The following is a 22,621-nucleotide window of genomic DNA, read 5'->3' as shown; positions in this document are numbered from 1 at the left end:
GTTTAACGAAAAACATAAGCAGAAGATTCAAACTGAAACCGCTGCCTGAAGTACTTTTCTACCAAAAACTGCTTCAGAAGAAGAAAATACATCAAAATGGTAGAATTTAGTAAAAGTATGCAAAGAGGACCAAGTTGCTGCTTTGCAGATCTGGTCAACCGAAGCTTCATTCCTAAACGCCCAGGAAGTAGATACTGACCTAGTAGAATGAGCTGTAATTCTCTGAGGCGGAATTTTACCCGACTCAACATAGGCAAGATGAATTAAAGATTTCAACCAAGATGCCAAAGAAATGGCAGAAGCTTTCTGGCCTTTCCTAGAACCGGAAAAGATAACAAATAGACTAGAAGTCTTACGGAAAGATTTCGTAGCTTCAACATAATATTTCAAAGCTCTAACAACATCCAAAGAATGCAACGATTTCTCCTTAGAATTCTTAGGATTAGGACATAATGAAGGAACCACAATTTCTCTACTAATGTTGTTGGAATTCACAACTTTAGGTAAAAATTCAAAAGAAGTTCGCAACACCGCCTTATCCTGATGAAAAATCAGAAAAGGAGACTCACAAGAAAGAGCAGATAATTCAGAAACTCTTCTAGCAGAAGAGATGGCCAAAAGGAACAAAACTTTCCAAGAAAGTAATTTAATGTCCAATGAATGCATAGGTTCAAACGGAGGAGCTTGAAGAGCTCCCAGAACCAAATTCAAACTCCAAGGAGGAGAAATTGACTTAATGACATGTTTTATACGAACCAAAGCTTGTACAAAACAATGAATATCAGGAAGAATAGCAATCTTTCTGTGAAAAAGAACAGAAAGAGCAGAGATTTGTCCTTTCAAAGAACTTGCGGACAAACCCTTATCTAAACCATCCTGAAGAAACTGTAAAATTCTCGGTATTCTAAAAGAATGCCAAGAAAAATGATGAGAAAGACACCAAGAAATATAAGTCTTCCAGACTCTATAATATATCTCTCGAGATACAGATTTACGAGCTTGTAACATAGTATTAATCACGGAGTCAGAGAAACCTCTTTGACCAAGAATCAAGCGTTCAATCTCCATACCTTTAAATGTAAGGATTTCAGATCCTGATGGAAAAAAGGGCCTTGTGACAGAAGGTCTGGTCTTAACGGAAGAGTCCACGGTTGGCAAGAGGCCATCCGGACAAGATCCGCATACCAAAACCTGTGAGGCCATGCCGGAGCTACCAGCAGAACAAACGAGCATTCCTTCAGAATCTTGGAGATTACTCTTGGAAGAAGAACTAGAGGCGGAAAGATATAGGCAGGATGATACTTCCAAGGAAGTGATAATGCATCCACTGCCTCCGCCTGAGGATCCCGGGATCTGGACAGATACCTGGGAAGTTTCTTGTTTAGATGGGACGCCATCAGATCTATTTCTGGAAGTTCCCACATTTGAACAATCTGAAGAAATACCTCTGGGTGAAGAGACCATTCGCCCGGATGCAACGTTTGGCGACTGAGATAATCCGCTTCCCAATTGTCTACACCTGGGATATGAACCGCAGAGATTAGACAGGAGCTGGATTCCGCCCAAACCAAGATTCGAGATACTTCTTTCATAGCCAGAGGACTGTGAGTCCCTCCTTGATGATTGATGTATGCCACAGTTGTGACATTGTCTGTCTGAAAACAAATGAACGATTCTCTCTTCAGAAGAGGCCAAAACTGAAGAGCTCTGAAAATTGCACGGAGTTCCAAAATATTGATCGGTAATCTCACCTCCTGAGATTCCCAAACTCCTTGTGCCGTCAGAGATCCCCACACAGCTCCCCAACCTGTGAGACTTGCATCTGTTGAAATTACAGTCCAGGTCGGAAGCACAAAAGAAGCCCCCTGAATTAAACGATGGTGATCTGTCCACCATGTTAGAGAGTGTCGAACAATCGGTTTTAAAGATATTAATTGAGATATCTTCGTGTAATCCTTGCACCATTGCTTCAGCATACAGAGCTGAAGAGGTCGCATGTGAAAACGAGCAAAGGGGATCGCGTCCGATGCAGCAGTCATAAGACCTAGAATTTCCATGCATAAGGCTACCGAAGGGAATGATTGTGACTGAAGGTTTCGACAAGCTGTAATCAACTTTAGACGTCTCTTGTCTGTTAAAGACAGAGTCATGGACACTGAATACATCTGGAAACCCAGAAAGGTTACCCTTGTCTGAGGAATCAAAGAACTTTTTGGTAAATTGATCCTCCAACCATGATCTTGAAGAAACAACACAAGTCGATTCGTATGAGATTCTGCTAAATGTAAAGACTGAGCAAGTACCAAGATATCGTCCAAATAAGGAAATACCACAATACCCTGTTCTCTGATTACAGACAGCAGGGCACCGAGAACCTTTGTAAAAATTCTTGGAGCTGTAGCTAGGCCAAACGGCAGAGCCACAAATTGGTAATGCTTGTCCAGAAACGAGAATCTCAGGAACTGATAATGATCTGGATGAATCGGAATATGCAGATATGCATCCTGTAAATCTATCGTGGACATATAATTCCCTTGCTGAACAAAAGGTAAGATAGTCCTTACAGTTACCATCTTGAACGTTGGTATCCTTACATAACGATTCAATATTTTTAGATCCAGAACTGGTCTGAAAGAATTCTCCTTCTTTGGTACAATGAAGAGATTTGAATAAAACCCCATCCCCTGTTCCGGAACTGGAACTGGCATAATTACTCCAGTCAACTCTAGATCTGAAACACATTTCAGAAATGCTTGAGCTTTTACTGGATTTACTGGGACACGGGAAAGAAAAAATCTCTTTGCAGGAGGTCTCAACTTGAAACCAATTCTGTACCCTTCTGAAACAATGCTCTGAATCCAAAGATTGTGAACAGAATTGATCCAAATTTCCTTGAAAAAACGTAACCTGCCCCCTACCAGCTGAGCTGGAATGAGGGCCGCACCTTCATGTGGACTTAGAAGCAGGCTTTGCCTTTCTAGCTGGCTTGGATTTATTCCAGACTGGAGATGGTCTCCAAACTGAAACTGCTCCTGAGGATGAAGGATCAGGCTTTTGTTCTTTGTTGAAACGAAAGGAACGAAAACGATTATTAGCCCTGTTTTTACCTTTAGATTTTTTATCCTGTGGTAAAAAAGTTCCTTTCCCACCAGTAACAGTTGAAATAATGGAATCCAACTGAGAACCAAATAATTTGTTACCCTGGAAAGAAATGGAAAGTAAAGTTGATTTAGAAGCCATATCAGCATTCCAAGTTTTTAAGCCATAAAGCTCTTCTAGCTAAAATAGCTAGAGACATAAACCTGACATCAACTCTGATAATATCAAAAATGGCATCACAGATAAAATTATTAGCATGCTGAAGAAGAATAATAATATAATGAGAATCACGATGTGTTACTTGTTGCGCTAAAGTTTCCAACCAAAAAGTTGAAGCTGCAGCAACATCAGCCAAAGATATAGCAGGTCTAAGAAGATTACCTGAACACAGATAAGCTTTTCTTAGAAAGGACTCAATTTTCCTATCTAGAGGATCCTTAAACGAAGTACCATCTGACGTAGGAATAGTAGTACGTTTAGCAAGGGTAGAAATAGCCCCATCAACTTTAGGGATCTTGTCCCAAAATTCTAATCTGTCAGACGGCACAGGATATAATTGCTTAAAACGTTTAGAAGGAGTAAATGAATTACCCAAATTATCCCATTCTTTGGAAATTACTGCAGAAATAGCATTAGGAACAGGAAAAACTTCTGGAATAACCACAGGAGCTTTAAATACCTTATCTAAACGTTTAGAATTAGTATCAAGAGGACCAGAATCCTCTATTTCTAAAGCAATTAGAACTTCTTTAAGTAAAGAACGAATAAATTCCATTTTAAATAAATATGAAGATTTATCAGCATCAACCTCAGAGACAGAATCCTCTGAACCAGAGGAGTCATCAGAATCAGAATGATGATGTTCATTTAAAAATTCATCTGTAGGGAGAGAAGTTTTAAAAGATTTTTTACGTTTACTAGAAGGAGAAATAACAGACATAGCCTTCTTTATGGATTCAGAAACAAAATCTCTTATATTATCAGGAACATTCTGCACCTTAGATGTTGAGGGAACTGCAACAGGCAATGGTACTTTACTAAAGGAAATATTATCTGCTTTAACAAGTTTGTCATGACAATCAATACAAACAACAGCTGGAGAAATAGCTACCAAAAGTTTACAGCAGATACACTTAGCTTTGGTAGATTCAGCACTTGACAGCGATTTTCCTGTAGTATCTTCTGGCTCAGATGCAACGTGAGACATCTTGCAATATGTAAGAGAAAAAACAACATATAAAGCAAAATTGATCAAATTCCTTAAATGACAGTTTCAGGAATGGGAAAGAATGCCAAAGAACAAGCTTCTAGCAACCAGAAGCAATAAAAAATGAGACTTAAATAATGTGGAGACAAAAGTGACGCCCATATTTTTTTGCGCCAAATAAGACGCCCACATTATTTGGCGCCTAAATGCTTTTTGGCGCCAAAAATGACGCCACATCCGGAACGCCGACATTTTTGGCGCGAAATAACGTCAAAGAATGACGCAACTTCCGGCGACACGTATGACGCCGGAAACGGAAATAGAATTTTTGCGCCAAAAAAGTCCGCGCCAAGAATGACGCAATAAAATGAAGCATTTTCAGCCCCCGCGAGCCTAACAGCCCACAGGGAAAAAGTCAAATTTTAAGGTAAGAAAAAATGGTCAAATCAAAATGCATTATCCCAAATATGAAACTGACTGTCTGAAAATAAGGAAAGTTGAACATTCTGAGTCAAGGCAAATAAATGTTTGAATACATATATTTAGAACTTTATAAACAAAGTGCCCAACCATAGCTTGGAGTGTCACAGAAAATAAGACTTACTTACCCCAGGACACTCATCTACATATAGCAGATAGCCAAACCAGTACTGAAACGAGAATCAGCAGAGGTAATGGTATATATAAGAGTATATCGTCGATCTGAAAAGGGAGGTAAGAGATGAATCTCTACGACCGATAACAGAGAACCTATGAAATAGACCCCTTAGAAGGAGATCACTGCATTCAAATAGGCAATACTCTCCTCACATCCCTCTGACATTCACTGCACGCTGAGAGGAAAACCGGGCTCCAACTTGCTGCGGAGCGCATATCAACGTAGAATCTAGCACAAACTTACTTCACCACCTCCATCGGAGGCAAAGTTTGTAAAACTGAATTGTGGGTGTGGTGAGGGGTGTATTTATAGGCATTTTGAGGTTTGGGAAACTTTGCCCCTCCTGGTAGGAATGTATATCCCATACGTCACTAGCTCATGGACTCTTGCTAATTACATGAAAGAAAATTTAGGTTCAGTGTCCCTTTAAGTTTACTAGATTTCTTAAGAGTCACAACGACAGGACTATCTGAGGCATCTAAAGTAACCAAAACCTCCTTTAACAGTACACAAAGGTGTTCAAGCTTAAATCTGAAGGACACAACTTCAGGCTCAGAGGAAGGAATTATACTGTCCGAATCTGAGATTTCACCCTCAGAAGCTCCCAAGATATCTTCCTCATCAGATTTATGAGAAAGGGCAACTTGAGTAGCAAAAATTGGAGCAGAAACCTTACTATCTGAATCTCTAGATTTCCTCTTGCATTTTCCCTGTAACTTAGGAATGGCAGCTAATGCCGCAGAAGATACCTGGGCAGCAATTTCCGCTTTCAAATATACTCCACTAGGAGTTAGAGAGGAACCACAGGGCACTGCATGTGACGCCATTGAGGCTTGGGACATTGGAGAAGGCTGAGGTATTACCTGAACAGCATCATCCTGAGAGACATTAGGCTCAACACAGAAAAACTTTTCTTTATTATGTAATGTTTTCTTGACACATGAGGAACAAAATTGCATGGGGACAGCAATTTGTGCTTCTAAATACAAAAGACAAGAGTTCATCGAAACAGGCTCCTGCTCTGTATCAGACATTTTATTATTTAGTGATTGTCAGGGTGCCAGGAATCAGACAGACGAGAAGTGCAAAAATAATCACACCTTTATTAATAGCAAAAAATAATAAAAAGTCCACAAGTCAAATAAGCCAGGAGTCAAAACCAGAGCTGGTAGTCAGACGAGCTGAGTCAGGAGCCAAAGAGAATAGTCAGCCGGAATCAGGAACAAGGAAAACAGCAGAGTCAGGAACAAGCCAGGGATCAGGAACCAGGAAGAACGTCAGGCAGCCAGGTAATACACAGAAACTCTCAAACAGGTCTGAGACAACGCAAAGACAAAGCATACTGAACAGAGGCCCTTTAAATAATAAGTGATGACATCACAATTCTGAGACTGCATCCTGTCTCACATGGATGATGCACACCAGTCTGGCCATAAAAGGAAGTGCAGGAATTGAGCAGCATCCCCCACAATGCACCATAGTCAGGAAGAGAAGTGAGTAAAATGGCTGCCAGCAGCACATGGCAAACACAACAGGAAAAAAAACCCTGACAGTACCCTCCCCTCAACGACCCCTCCCCCGCGGGAGGACAAAAGGCTTATTGGGGAAACGGGCATGGAAGGCACAGAGTAGGGCGGGAGCATGAACATCAGAGGAGGGAACCCAAGAACGCTCCTCCGGACCGTAGCCCCTCCAGTGAACCAAATACTGTACACGGCCCCTGGACATACGAGAGTCAATAATGCTGCTGACCTCATACTCCTCATGGTTGTCAACAAAGATAGGACGGGGACGAGGCAACACAGTGGTAAACCGATAACAAACCAATGGTTTCAAGAGGGAGACTTGAAAAACATTGGAGATGCGCATAGCAGGAGGAAGATCAAGAGCGTAGGCCACAGGATTTACCCGTCGGAGTATTCGAAAAGGACCAACATAACAGGGAGCCAATTTATTGGAAGGCACACGAAGGTTCAAGTTGCGGGAGGACAGCCAAACTCTCTCACCAACCTAGTAGGAAGGTGCGGGCAGACGCCTATGATCAGCCTGGAACTTTTGCCGCTGCATAGAACGATGAAGGCAATCCTGAATCTGCACCCACGTGGAACGGAGTTTCCGGGAAATGCTCCTCCAAAGCCGGAATACCCTGAGACATGAATGAATCGGGCAACAAGGATGGTTGAAACCCATAATTCTGCCCAAGGTAACAGTTCAGACCAATTATTGTGGTGATCTGAGACATAGCAACGGAGGAACCGTTTAAGAGCTTGATTAGACCGTTCCGCAGCCCCATTGGATTGAGGGTGATATGCCGAAGAGAAGGAAAGCTGGATCCCCATTTGAGCACAAAAGGAACGCCAAAATCTGGAGACAAACTGGCTACCCCGGTCCGACACTATCTCCTTGGGTAACCCATGTAAACGGAAGACCTCCTGGGCAAAAATTGAAGCAAGCTCCTGAGGGGTAGGCAGCTTCATCAAGGGACTGCAATGTGACATTTTAGAAAAACGGTCAACCACCATAAGGATAACAGTATTGCCATTGGAAACAGGGAGCTCGACAATGAAGTCCATGGATATATGTGTCCAAGGATGCTCACCATTAGCAATAGGTTGAAGAAGACCCACAGGAAGACGTCGAGGAGTCTTATTCTGTGCCCAAACTGAGCAGGAGACAACATACGCAGCAACATCAGAACGAAGACCTGGCCACCAGAATTGTCGAGTGAGATACTAAATCATTTGGTTCTTGCCTGGGTGACATGCGGCTTTAGGATAGTGGTAAGTGTGCAAAAGTTTAGTTCGAAGAGTCTCAGGAACACAACACTTACCACTAGGTTTCTCAGGAGGTGCATTGGTTTGTGCAGCCAGGATCTCCTCCCCCATGGGAGAAGTCAAATTAGTACGTATGGTAGCCAAAATATGGTCAGGAGGTATAACAGGAGTAGGAACAGACTCCTTGGACAGAGGCGAAAATTGTCTAGAGAGGGCATCAGCCCTAACATTCTTACTACCAGGCAGGTAGGAGATCACATAATTAAACCGAGACAAAAATAGCGCCCATCTGGCCTGTTGGGGGGACAAACCTTTTGCTTCAGATAAATAAGTTAAATTCTTGTGGTCAGTAAGAATGAGCACTGGCACGCTAGTACCCTCGAGAAGATGCTTCCATTCCTTAAGTGCCAAAATTATGGCCAGTAATTCCCTGTCGCCAATTTCATAATTGCACTCCGCTGGAGACAATGTCTTAGAGAAGAAACCACACGGATGCAAGGAACCGTCAGGCATAGGACGTTGAGACAAGAGGGCACCTACTCCAGTCTCAGACGCATCGACCTCAAGAACGAAAGGCAGGACAGTGTTAGGACGAGCCAGAACTGGAGCGGCAGCAAAGGCAGTCTTAAGACTATCAAAGGCCTTAATGGCAGTAGGTGACCAATGGAGTGGATCATTCTCTTTACAGGTCATGTCTGTGATAGGTTTGACCAAGGAAGAAATGTTTTTAATAAACTTTCTATAGTAATTGGCGAGCCCCAAAAAACGTTGAATAGACCGAAGACCAACTGGGCGAGGCCACTGCAGAACTGCAGATAACTTGTCAGGATCCATGGAGAACCCTGCAACGGAGATAACATCACCTAGGAAGGTTACTTGAGTCTTATGGAACTCACATTTATCGAGTTTACAAAACAGGCCGTTCTCACGCAGTCTCTGAAGAACCCGTGTAACATCAGAACGATGAGCCTCAAGTGTGGGCGAGTGTATGAGGATGTCATCTATGTACACCAAAACACACTGTTGCAACATATCTCGTAGGACATCATTAATAAATTCCTGAAAAACAGCAGGAGCATTACATAGGCCAAAGGGCATTACAAGATACTCATAATGCCCGCTCCTGGTGTTGAATGCTGTTTTCCATTCGTGGCCCTCCTTAATCCTAACGAGATTGTACGCTTGAGGCGGTCAAAGAGTTCCGTAATAAGCAGAATAGGGTAAGCATTCTTAATGGTACGACGATTAAGACCCCTATAATCGATGCATGTTCTTAACTCGACACCCTTTTTCTTCACAAAGAAGAAGCCAGCCCCTGCAGGAGAGCAGGATTTGCGGATGATCCCCAGCGACAGAGCATCTGCAACATACTCCTCCATAGCACAATTCTCTGCAACAGAACGAGGATACACCCGGCCCCGAGGAGGAATGGCTCCGGGTTGCAGGTATATGGCACAATCTTAAGACCGGTGAGGAGGCAACGTACCGGCACGCACCTTGTCAAACACGTCTAGGAACTCTTGCTACTCTCTGACACAGCTCTTGCCTGGGCTAATCCCTTGTGGGAGACTAATAAACCTGTGATTTCAAATTACCCTGAATTTGTGACCTCCTTTCGAAGGGTATTTGATGTTCTGGCTCGCTCCTCCTCTGCTGCTAAATGACTCATGTCCATTCAGCAAGGTACAAGATCTGTTGCTCAGTATGCTATTGAGTTCCGTACGCTTGCAGCAGAGGTAGGTTGGACCAATGAAGCCCTTGTTGCCGCCTTTTTTCATGGGCTCTCTGATGCGATTAAAGACGAAGTTGCTGCCAGAGATTTACCAGAGGATCTCGAGGCATTGGTGTCTTTTTTGATCCTAATTGACATCAGACTCAGAGAGAGGCCCTCTTTCAAGGCGCGCTTGCGGAAGCCTCCTGTTCCGTTGTCTCCTACGTGTTCGTTCGAACCCATGCCTCCCTCTCCTCCCATGCCTACTGGTCCCGAGTCACCAGGTACTGCTGAGCCAATGCAGCTGGGATTCACGCGTCTCTCCGTGGTGGAGAGGGCCTTTAGGAGGAGGGAGGGGCTCTGCCTCTATTGTGGGTGGGTTACAGGGCCGCCATTTAAAGTCTTGTCCTACAAGGCCGGTTAACGCTCACACCTAAGGTCCTGTCGGGGGCAGACCTTGGGTGGTTTATCCTCGTCCCCGGAACCGCTTAAGGAGAAACCTTTGGTCACGGTTGTCCTTTCCTGGGTGGACTCCTCCATAGTCACTCAGGCTCTTGTTGACTCCGGTGCTGTGGGCTATTTCATTGACAGTGCTTTTGAATCAAAGCACTCCATTCCTGTTTTGCCTCGGTCCGTTCCGCTTGCTATTGAGGCCATTGATGGCAGGCCCCTTCAGCCCACACTCGTTACTCACGAAACTGCTCCGTTGTCCATGGCTGTTGGGGCTCTCCATTTTTAAACCCTCCAGTTCCAGGTGATAAACTCTCACAAACAGGTCTGAGACAACGCAAAGGCAAAGCATACTGAACAGAGGCCCTTTAAATAATAAGTGATGACATCACAATTCTGAGACTGCATCCTGTCTCACATGGATGATGCACACCAGTCTGGCCATAAAAGGAAGTGCAGGAATTGAGCAGCACCACCCACAATGCACCATAGTCAGGAAGAGAGGTGAGTAAAATGGCTGCCAGCAGCACATAGCAAACACAACAGGGAAAAAACCCTGACAGTGATTTATCACTCAAGAGAATGTATAAAAAATAATATGTTCCTTTAAAAATTTGGGGGCTCCCAAAATTCGTAATCTATTAAATAAAATTAATAGCCTCAAAATAAAAATAAATTAAACACTGTATATGTCCGGAGCTTGGTAGTCCCCAACACTACAAGATTAATTTTTAAAAAGTCACAATAGCAAAATTACGCTCCTCAGGCCACTCCACACCTCAGCCGACAGAGGCGCCTACCTTCACCTCTATCGCTGAACCGGGAGAGACAAACCAGCCTGGAGAAACAAGAAACCGTGACCGGACTAGACTACTGCGCCACCAGAAGGCACAAAAAGTCTACTTCCTGGTACACTGTGTATCAGAAAAAGTAGAACGGAGCCCACTGAATCTTAAGAGACTTCATTAAAAGCAATGTAAACCCCATACAGTTAGATAAACCAAAATAGTCTATCTGATATACCGCATGTCCCTGCACAAAACCATACAGTTCCTCCCAAAAAATTCTGAAGTGATTTGTTAAGATTAAAGAGCCCGCAAATTAACCCTTTCTTTTAAAAGAGTTATGCCAGTCTCTCACATGCAACAGTGCCTGCCCCATGCCCAAATGTAACCCTTACCACAGGATTATCTAAGTCCCAATTAAATAAGCAGGATATCTGAAAGTTAAGTGCATAGTCTCCCCACCTGGAAGAAAGAGCACTTACCTGCTAAATCCGCTGTCTGGCATGTAGACAGTCACACGGCATGAGACGACACAGTTCCTCACAGAGACCTGTGGAAAAGAAAGAACAGAGTAACTAACTCTTGCTTAATATACTGGGGCAGCAACTGATAGGAAACAAAGTAAGGCCCACCTTACAAGTTCCTAAATGCTTTAAAGCCATCACTACAAAGATTAACGTAGAATACGACTATACCCCAAAAAAACAAAAACTCTTGTAGTAAAAATCCAATTTTTCTTCAGACACCTAAACTTTACTTCCTCCATGCACTCAAGGCAAAGAGCATGAGTGGGGATTCTGGAAAGGTGAGTAATAATTAACAGCTTGACTGTGGTGCTCTTTGCCTCCTCCTGCTAGCCAGGAGTGATATTCCCAACAGTAATTGAGGACGTTGTGGACTCGCCATATCTTAGGAAAGATTATTTTTCCTAACCTGGTCTTGGAACACTATCCACTGACCAACTGGTGCCTTCCAAGACCCCAAAACTTCTTCCACACCGACTTATCTAAAGTGGCCCTCCTTCCTTAGGCAGATAATAAATGTGCAATATAATTTTTTTAAATATTATATTTAACTGGGATCAGGTAGAACATTTGTCTATTTGGAAAAAAACTAATTTGCTTTTATGAGGTTATTTGGATTTATATGAATCATACACTTAAAATTTAGGACCATATTATATATTAACATATCAATTAGGCTACAGCTTATTCGGTTGAGCATTTATAGAACCCTGACTACCCAATTATTTAAAGATATAGATTATGAGATATATATATATTGGGTTGTTCTTGCTGATTGATGGATACATTTACTCACCAATAAACAAGTGCTGTCCAGGGTACTGAACCCAAAATTGTCTGGCTTCTTAGCTTAAATGCCTTTTTCAAATAAAGATAGCAAGAGAACGAAGAAAAATTGCTAATAGGAGTAAATTAGAAAGTTGCTTAAAATTGCATGCTCTATCTGAATCATTTGGGTTCAGTGTCCCTTTAAGTTGCTAGACAAAATACCATACAGCTATGCTAAGACTTGCAGAAAAGATTGGTTGTTGCTTTCTACTGACAAACAAAATCGAATCATCATATTACAAAAAGGAATGTGTTATTCTTTGGCTGAAAAAAAGAAATTAAATCTAAGTGTTATTCTTTGGCTGAAAGCACTTCAGGGCAATTAGGTCTTTTGAGAAGTTTTGCATATTTTTCATTATGGAGGATAGGACTGATTCACATCAAAGATGCTTCTTGGAAAACAGCATGCACAAATCATTCGACATCTAGCGTGTATACAAAATTGCTGGTGATGGGGACACGAAGGATAGTGCATTTCCCATTATCTTTAGATTGTAGTAATTAGCAACTTCAACTTACTATTGCCAAGAGAATCCACTATCAAGTGGGTAGAAGATGCCTCTTCTAGTCACTAACTATCCTTTTTATTCAGCGATAGGACTGTGGTTTCAGGCATCATACAGACAAAATAGAAATAAATCAAACTAGTTTAGATAGGGATTCAGGAGCAGGGCCAAGAACTACGTTTTCTCATTGTAAGGTCAAATAAGGTGAATAGCAGGAAAGGCCTTTAAACAGTTACCCATCTAATTTAAGTGTTGGACAAAAAGGATTCAAAATCAGAATTGTAAGCACAAGAGGCACATGGAGACAAATTATCTGATGCATGATAAAAAAAACGTTAAATCAATTTGTTGCCTATTACCAAAAGTAAATGGGCTTTGAAAGCAGACACAACCTTTTGAAGATAGTAGTGTTTGGCCTTTTTGCCAATCCCTTATATAGATATTAAGGTACATTAGAAAAGGTTATGGATTCCTGACAGCTCATGTTACCACAACCAAGCGGAAAACAAAAACAAAAAACAAAACTAAAAACACAACAAGCAGAAGATGATACTTTTCAATAATTTCAAAGAATTTTGCTACTGGAACAGTTAATCCATCTTTTTGGAACACCACTAAAATTTCCAAGCAGTCAGATGCAAGGTTTTAATGGTTTAGATAAATAAGTGGCCTTAATACATAAACTCTGAATGCAGAGTGTGTACAGGGTTTGTCCCCACACACACAATTTTATCAGAAGAGGGAACCATGAACATATTTGGCTATTAAAGCTTAAAAGATGGAAGCGGATGGAAAACAAAAGCCAATGGTTAATTGTATTTTATTGCAAATGAATCAATTGCATACATCTCTGGGAGAAGAAAGTGATCAACAACCCTTTGTACACAACTATTAACATTCAGGATCTCTTCTGACGGCCTCTAAAAACATTTGTTGAGGGAAAAATTAATGGACTCTACCCACTTAGTAGAGTATAATTTTGAATCAACTAATCTGACAATTGCTTGTTCCCTGCAGACAGTCTGTGGAAAATATCTAAAATAATATTAAAAAATGGGCACGCACACAGTTTGGCTCATCAAATAACTGAGTGTGACCTTGGTATCTAATATAATCTAAATTCCAAGCAGATTTTTATGGTTGTATTGTGCAGGTGATCTTTAAAGTGCATAAAGGCTAATAGCAAAAGACTTACTGATTACTTATTCTAGTAGCTGCATGGGACACAGTAGACCATCCTCTCCTTTTACAAATTCTCCATTTTTTATTTTATTTAAAAGTCACAGCTTTCCGGTTCGCTTCCTACCTTTACAACTACTCATTTAGTTAGTTATTTTAATAGCTTATCTTCAGATCCTCTGCCTTTCTATGTAGAAATTCAACAATGCTCTGTATTGGGCATAATCTATACAATCTTCCTTGGAAAACATCTTCCTTTAAGTTCTATTTTACTATATATGGACAATCAAAATCGCTCTCTCTTTACTCACCAACTCTCTCTAATTTCTTCCTGGATGTCCTCATACTACCTCAAAACTTCTCTCAAAATACAAGCTCCTCATTCTCCCAACCATATACATCCGAAACCAGATATTCTGGCGGACTCTAAACTTAAAACTTCAACCACTACTGAATTGGCATGACAACGGACTACTAGTTCTCTTTCACTGCACATGTACTTACCGAATCCTGCCATGCTCAAGTAATTTAGAATTTGTCCTTTCCTTCCTGAAGGCATCAGGAAAGGAGTAAAGTTTTATGGTGCGAAATTAATGTTATGATGCGCACTAAAAAGGTGAGTGGGCTAATTGTCACATTGTATGCAATGAGAATAATCTGAGGCAATAAAGTAAGCAAGGGGAATAGTAAGAACCTGTCTCTGGGCCATACATAGTTAAACTTCTTAAAATAAAAAGTGCCCAACCCATAGCTGTGAGTGCCCATATAAAAATATAAATATACTTACCCGCAGACACTCGTCCACTAATAGCAGAAAGCCAAACAAGTACTGACACATATCAACAGAGGTAATGAAATAGATTATAACATCGATCTGTAAAGGGAGGCAGAAGATGAATCCCTGCAACCGAATTTACAGAGAGCTCATGAAAAGGTTTTCCTTGAGGCGAAAACATAGTGACATGAGGCGGCACTCCCTTTTACATCCCTCTGACAAGCACCGGGCTTCAATATGCTCTGAAGCGCTTTTCACTGCAGATATCAAGCACATCATTATGCTTCAACCACTTCCAACGGAGGCAAAGTTAAAAACTGAGGTATGTGTGAGGTGTTTTTTTTTTTTATATATATAGGCTTTTGAGGTTTGGGAAACTTTGCCTCCTCCTGGTAGGAATGTATATCTTATATGCAACAGTTTGTGGACTCTCGCCACCTATATGAAAGAAATATGAATTCACACAAAAATGTTCTCAGAACTACTACTACTGCCTTATCCCAAGTGGCCTTCCCGACTCCTGCCTCCTTTCCCAAGCTGCATTTTGGGGGTTTTAGACAATACGTTATAAATCAGAAGTTACTAGTAGGTTTTTACAACGAATGCTAGAGACTTTAGGGAGTGTGCCATACCATGAAATTGATCATCGCTTTATGAAAGTGTTGCTTAAATGCAAAAAGAACAGCTTTACAGATTCAACATTAATACAGGATCCCGGGTAAAGGCGATACATGAAATCCATTACTAGTTACAAAAGAATATACTTTTTTTTTTTTAAATGTAAAGTACCATATAATTCTATAGAAAGCCCACATCCTTATCACCCAAGTGTAATACAGATAATAGGCAATCATATTTTATATAAATTTATTGGACGGAGGAAACACCACATCTGTTGCATCACAAAAATCCTGGACAGCCAGATAAACACAGATATAAAACATCTTAATTTCACATTGGAGTGTGGAAATGACATTTCAGTAACTAATTCACAATACGTAGAACTTGTATAGAAAAAATAAATACTTAAGCACTTTCCATGATAATTCTAGGCAAAACACATTATTTTTATTTATATTTTAAAATTATTAACCCAGGATATTAATTGTACTGGCTATATAAAAATACATTTCTGGATATAGCTGTGCCTTATTTTATATAAATATTTTATAAAATATCAAGAGCAGCAGAAATATTACACCATTAAAAAGGTAAACGGGCTGAGTCTGCAAAGAAAACTAAATGTTTTAAATAATAGTCGTAAGTTGTTAAAAGGGACAATTAAGTCATTCTTTTTAAATACTAGTAAATGTCAGCAATATAAACTTGTAATTCTAAAAGATCTGTGTACAACATAAAGGTTAAGGCAAACTGTTTATTTTCCCAGGTAGAGGAAATGTGTACACAACGCATCTGTGGGATAGACTACAAAAATCTTGTGTGTAAAAGCCAAAAAAAAAAAATCATAAAAGTTCTAGCCCCAATTAAAAAAAAAATACTTTAGTGTCCCTTTAATTTTGCAGTATGCTTCTCTGGCGCAGTTGTTGTGCTTAAAAGGAACGTTATTGTCCGATAAAGTGCAATATTAGAAAAAAAGAATGACAAATCAACATCTTAACACATATGAGAAAAATGCGAAGTATAAAATTGATAACGTGAGGTTGACTGTGTTCCCATTTCTTGCTGTAACTGTTTCTTTCCCACACTGCTAATTTCCTATACTCCCTTAGCCAGACTGTAGTACATATGCAGAGCAACCAAACATACTTGTCTGTAATAGTACTAGCAGTGCCCAGTATATTGTGTATAAAATGCAGCCGTTTTCTGCCCTACAACAGCACAAATAAAAAGTCTACAGAGACAAAATATAATGATGCAGAAGCAGCCTCTCTGTACCCCAATAGCCATGCTGTAATTGTGGGGTAACACTATCCAGGAACCTATTGTCTGCAGCTGTAGCTCACACTCCTCACACTGCTCCCTGACAAGTTAGGTTAGACAGCTAAAGTAACTTGTGTGGGAACAGCTTGAGAAGTGTAAGTCTCAGCTACTTACTCCTTACAAAGGTTAGTTTATTGCCGTGTAACCCTGTGCAGGAATATTAATCAACTACAGAGCAGGTCTGTATGGGACAGGAAGGCAACTGCTGCTTTATTTTATTTCTGCAAATGCATTATCATCCATTTGTATAGCGCTGCAGACTTCCATAACACTGGCTGTATGACGGAAACGCTGTGCGCAGCTTGTAATATTACATCCAGTAATGTCTGGTAACTGACTCTTCCCATGCTCCCTAACCAGCATTTGCTAAAGCTGCAAATATATTAAATGGATACTGAAGCCAAATGTATTTCAGGATTCACATAGAGCAGCAATTTTACTCCTATTATCAATTTTATTCTTCGTTCTCTTGCTATCTATATTTAAAAAGCAGGAATGTAAAGCATAGGAGCCGGCCCATTTTTGGTTGAGATTATGCTTGCTTATTGGTGGCTAAATGTCAGTCACCAATAAGCGCTATCCATGGTGCTGACTCCTAAGCTTTACATTCCTGCTTTTTAAATAAAGATAGCAAGATAACGAAGAAGGTTGCTGAAAATTGCATGCTTTGTCTGAATCATGAAAGAAAACAAATGTAGATTTAGTATGGCAAAAATACAATTTATATTTTCAAATAGCGTACTTTGTTTTCAGAATACAATGTCCCAGTGAAACACACATTTTATGGAGAACTTCAGATTGCAATGTATAATACAAAACTGAAATGTGCATTTAAATTGGAATAAAAGCATTTTATGTAATATACTTGTATTAGCTTTTCTAGTTGCAGCGGCATATGCAGATATACTGTGCATGCCCTATGTATTACCAAAGCAGCACAGGATGTTTGTGGCTTGTACGATACCACATGCTACTGCTAGTTCTCTTAGCAGTAACAAAGGGGCATGTGGGTTGCATGTTTTACAAGAAAATACAGGTACAAAATCATTTATCCAAACTCTGTGAAACCGTAAAAAGTTAAGATTTCGGAATATTTGTATATTTATATCAGTAAACAACAATATCTTAAATAATTTAGGCAATATTTATATGAAATAGTAAAGCTTAAATCTTAAAGGGACACTTAACCCAAATTTTTTTCTTTCATGATTCAGATAGAGCATGCAATTTTAAGCAACTTTCTAATTTACTCCAACTATCAATTTTTCTTTATTCTCTTGCTATCTTTATTTGAAAAGCAAGAATGTAAGTTTAGAAGCCGGATCATTTTTGGTTCACAACCTGGGTTGTGCTTGTTGATTGGTGGCTAAATGCACCCACCAATAAACAAGTGCTGTCCAAGGTTCTGAACCTTCTTTTCAAGTAAAGATAGCAAGAGAACGAAAAAAATGAATAGGAGTAAATTAGAAAGTTGCTTAAAATTGCATGCTCTATTTGAATCATGAAAGAAAAAAAATAGGTTTAGTGTCCCTTTAAAGTTGGTTTTATATCATTCTTCATACTTTTGTATACATAGTATCAGAAAGATAATACAGTGCTGTAATCAGAAAGGTAATAGTTGTGTTAAATAAACAGACTATTTAAATTTTAGTACACAAAAAACAAACCAAAGATGCAGGCAGAGAAGATTTTGACTTAGTGATTGGGACAAATAGTAATTTTTAGGAATTTGTATAGTAAATTGCAAATCTGATTCTATTCAAATTTTATAGGCAGTCTTGCGCATTTCACTCAGCCATTATGTCCCTTTAAATTGTGGAGAAAGGATCAGCTGATTTCCATTAGCACGTACAAATATATGATAAGTATCCAAAAACACTAAACCCAAAGTCAAACTGTCCGTTCCTAAAAAAGATAGTCATTAAAAAACACCAAAACTGGTACAACTAAAACCCTAGTTTCTCCCTCATTCCTTTAAACTCTAAATGATAAAGCTCAAAACCATTCATTTATTCAAGACTAAATACAAATTGAATTCTAGTTATATAGTGGTTTTGTGCAATGAGAATCCCTTTCATACCATTATGTTCCTATATCAGAGCAATTATTCTTTAGATACAGACTTCAGAACATCTTTGTAAAAGCAGAAGCAGATTAGCTGGAATGCATTTCAATCAAGGACCAATACATTTTTCCCATTAGTGACAAGTTTACACTTACTACAGCCTTCCCGATTACTTAAAGGGACAGTAAACACCTTAAGATTTGTATATAAAAGGTTTACTTATGTGATTTAGCTCTGACAATTAACATTTTCTAATTTTCAGCTAGCTTTGTTGTCCACAGACTAAACCCCCAATAAGGTTCATCCAAATAAAGCAGATGGTGGGTTGTGTTTGACTACAGACAGAGAAACACTTGCAGTTAAAAGGGAATGAATTAATTTTAACATTTTTTAGAGTTAGTTGATGTTATTCTATAGCAACCCAACAGAAACGTCTTATAATTACAAGGGTATTACTGTTCCTTTAATAAGGCAGGACATGATTGATTCCCAGCACACACACTATGACCTGTACTGTGAGAAATAGCCTAGGTCTCCTAAAGACCCCATGCGTTGAGAAGTGTATAGATCTTTAGACCATGTGGAGTGTAATTTTCATCAAAGTGGCCCTCAAAGCCAACAATCTTCTGACATTTATACACAGGCAGATATATAGATACAGATATATATATATATATATATATATATATATATATATATATATATATATATATATATATATATATATATATCTATATCATATCTAGACCAGACGATTCATAGCACCTTGACCATGGACTAGTTTATGAGAACCAGTCTATGTAAAATATGGACCTCGCACCTAAATTTTAAAGTTTTATAAGCCAATTAAGAATAGCATGTATTCTGTAACTAATATAAATAAAAAAATTGCATCCTAAATATTAAAAGGGATCTAGTTTGTTAAAGCATGTGAAATATATGCACTAGTCTGTGCTTACCTTTAGACATAAAGTCCCACTCAGGAGCCACTAAACACTGCTGGTCATAAAAAAAGAGGCAAGTTGCACAACCTGACCACTCATCTGTGTTCAGCTCAGGAGTAGCAATCCTTGCACTTACAAGTCAGACTTTTTCTATGTATTTAGCCCCATTGTTGGTGTTAAACACATAATCCCACAGTCAGTAGTGCAAGAGAGACATGCTGTAACAAACTAGAGTATGTATGTTTAGTAGGGATGGGTGATTGTGTTTATATTCGAATGTTATTGTAGAAATTTGATTTAAATAATCGAATGTTGATAAGAATGAATATTCTTAAACATTCTATAATCCAATGCTATTTACAGTTTTCAAATTCAAATGTTTATAATTAGATCGAATGTCCACATTCAAAATTTCAAATGTAACATTCAATTTAACAAACACTATTCAGAAGTTCATTAGTTCATGTGGTAGGGAATTTAGTAAATTGATACATAATAGATACAAAGATATAAAGTCGAATGTTTCAATTTCGAATATTGCTTAATTTGAATATTACATTTAAAGAAAGCATCAGAAATACTATTACATTAAACAAATGTTAGAATGCTCTATAAACATTGGAAATTCTAAAGAGACGTGTTAAAATTAGTTTCATTTTTCAAATGTTGCGAAACATTCACCCATCCCTAACATTTAGCCCTACAATGCCCACTTAAAGTTAAAACAATTACAATGCAATGCCTTCTGCATTGCTTAATGTTGACTGTATATGCAAGTCTACATGAACACCAATATATGTAAGAAAATAATTTCACATGTACAGTATATCACCTTCTATAACTAAAATTGTTCAAACAATCTTTTGTGAAGAGCTCCATGCAAAATAGAATACACTTATAAATTAATGTATGTGCATGGTTAAACACATGGAGCGAGTGCAAATAAATTATGGGGATTTAAAATAAATAATGTTTAAAAAAAAAAAAAAAAAAGGAATGTCATAGTTCTATCCATAAATATTAAAATCTGAATATTGGTGTGATAAATATTTGGTTATTTCTTGTGAGATCTTTAAAGGCACAAGATTTAATGTAGCTGCAGTTTTGATGCATCTCCAATACATCCATAATATTTTTTTTTCCTTTTAAAATGAAATAAAAATTGTTGGTTGAGGGCTGCACAATTAAAACATTCTATGAGGCTTTGATGCATACTCAGGCCAATCATAGACCTCCGGTAAGAAAGAGTCATATTCGGTGTTCCACACTTTGGACCTTATATATGTATTCTTGTCTAGGGGTTCCGGGTATTGGAATGCCATGCCATTTCGGTATACAAACTCCATAACCTAGAAAGCAAAAGAGAATATGCTGCATCACCAATTCATAAATGGTACTTCCTACCTGCAAATTAGTTGAATTTAATTCATTGCAAACTCAATGAGATACAACATATAGTTTTAAACAACTTTACAATTTAATCCTGATCAAACAGACGTAAGGAGCTGAGAAATGCGTAGTTTGTATTTGATTTTCATAAATGTTTTTTTAACGTAAATCAGAAAGTTGTTTAACATTGCATGCTGTGTTTAAATCATTAAATAAAAATTTTATGTTTTATGTCCCTTTAATTTTATTATAAAATTTACATCCAATATCACCATATATTATATTTATACAATATACAAAAACAAATATTGATTGGGATCTTTCACCAACCATTCATATTGCAAACTGCCTTTTGGCACTCATTTGTTATTTATAAAATGAAAATAAGATGTATAGTTTGCCAACTGGTGCAATCGACAATATTTAAATGATAAAATATTGTTATGACAATTACATATGGAGAATATTTTATTTAAAGGGACACTGAACCCAATTTTTTTCTTTCATGATTTAGATAGAGCATGCAATTTTAAGCAACTTTCTAATTTACTCCTATTATCAGTTATTCTTCGTTCTCTTGCTATCTTTATTTGAAAAAGAAAGCATCTAAGCTTTTTTTTTTGTGGTTCAGAACTCTGGACAGCACTTTTTTATTGATGGATGAATTTATCTACCAATCAGCAAGAACAACCCAGGTTGTTCACCAAAAATGGGCCAGCATCTAAACTTACATTCTTGCATTTCAAATAAAGATACCAAGAGAATGAAGAAAATGTAATAGGAGTAAATTAAAAAGTTGATTAAAATGTCATGCTCTATCTGAATCTAGAAAGAAAAAATTTGGGTTCAGTGTCCCTTTAAAAAATGTATCTTAAATTAAAAAATTATTATGCACAATAATACTGTCAGATTATAATTGCTTTGCTTTATTTTTATCAAAGCCATTTCTAGGCTCAAGAGGTTTAAGTTAGTATAGAAATGAAATGTATACAGTCAGAACAGGAAATGGATTTTGATCATATGATCTTATACTGTAAATCTGTTTTTCCCTTAAAGGGACATGAAACCCATTTTTTTTATTTTATGATTCAGATAGAGAATACAATTTTAAACAACTTTCTAATTTACTTCTATTATCTAATTTGTTTCATTCTCTTGGTATCATTTGTTAAAGAAGCAGCAATGTGCACTACTGGTTTCTAACTGAACACATGAGTGAACTAATGACAATCGGTATATATATATATATATATATATATATATATATATATATATATATATATATATATATTCAGCCACTAATCAGTAGAGAGAACCTAGGTTCTTTGCTGCTCCTGAGCTTGCCTAGATAAACCTTTCAGCAAAGGATAACAAGAAAAGTAAGCAAATGAAATAAAAGAAGTAAATTGGAACGTTGTTTAAAATTGTATCCTCTTTCTGAATCATGAATAAAATATTTTGGGTTTCATGTCCCTTTAATGTGTTTCCAATTACTTTTTTTTTACCGGCTGCAGAGTATAAAATGTATGAGATTTGCTTTTTAAAGGACCAGTCAACACTGTAGATTTGCATAATCAACAAATGCAAGATAACAAGACAATGCAATAGCACTTAGTCTGAACTTCAAATAAGTAGTAGAATTTTTTCTGACAATTTTAAAAGTTATGTCTTTTTCCACTCCCCCTGTACCATGTGACAGACATCAGCCAATCACAAATGCATACATGTACCATGTGACAGCAATCAGCCATTCACAAATGCATACACACTTATTCTTGCACATGCT

At 38.4% G+C, this 22,621-nt stretch overlaps 1 protein-coding gene across 2 annotated transcripts in view; it reads right to left on the bottom strand.

Moving 5' to 3' along the window:
• The window catches only part of ME2 (malic enzyme 2), a 204,076-nt gene that overhangs the window by 53,798 nt on the left and 127,657 nt on the right, over nucleotides 1-22,621 (bottom strand). Inside the window, exon 16 of one of the 2 annotated variants that reach the window (XM_053701110.1) lies at nucleotides 20,662-20,795. In XM_053701110.1, the coding sequence (XP_053557085.1) occupies nucleotides 20,662-20,795 (134 nt within the window). Of the gene's footprint in view, nucleotides 1-15,349; nucleotides 20,796-22,621 lie in introns of those variants that run through there. The other variant, XM_053701109.1, reaches the window with a different exon arrangement.

Source organism: Bombina bombina, chromosome 2 (assembly GCF_027579735.1).
Source record: "Bombina bombina isolate aBomBom1 chromosome 2, aBomBom1.pri, whole genome shotgun sequence".
In the NCBI taxonomy this organism is placed as follows: domain Eukaryota; kingdom Metazoa; phylum Chordata; class Amphibia; order Anura; family Bombinatoridae; genus Bombina; species Bombina bombina.
The sequence above is the reverse complement of the archived record's forward strand: the minus strand, read 5'-3'. Positions and strand labels throughout refer to the sequence as shown.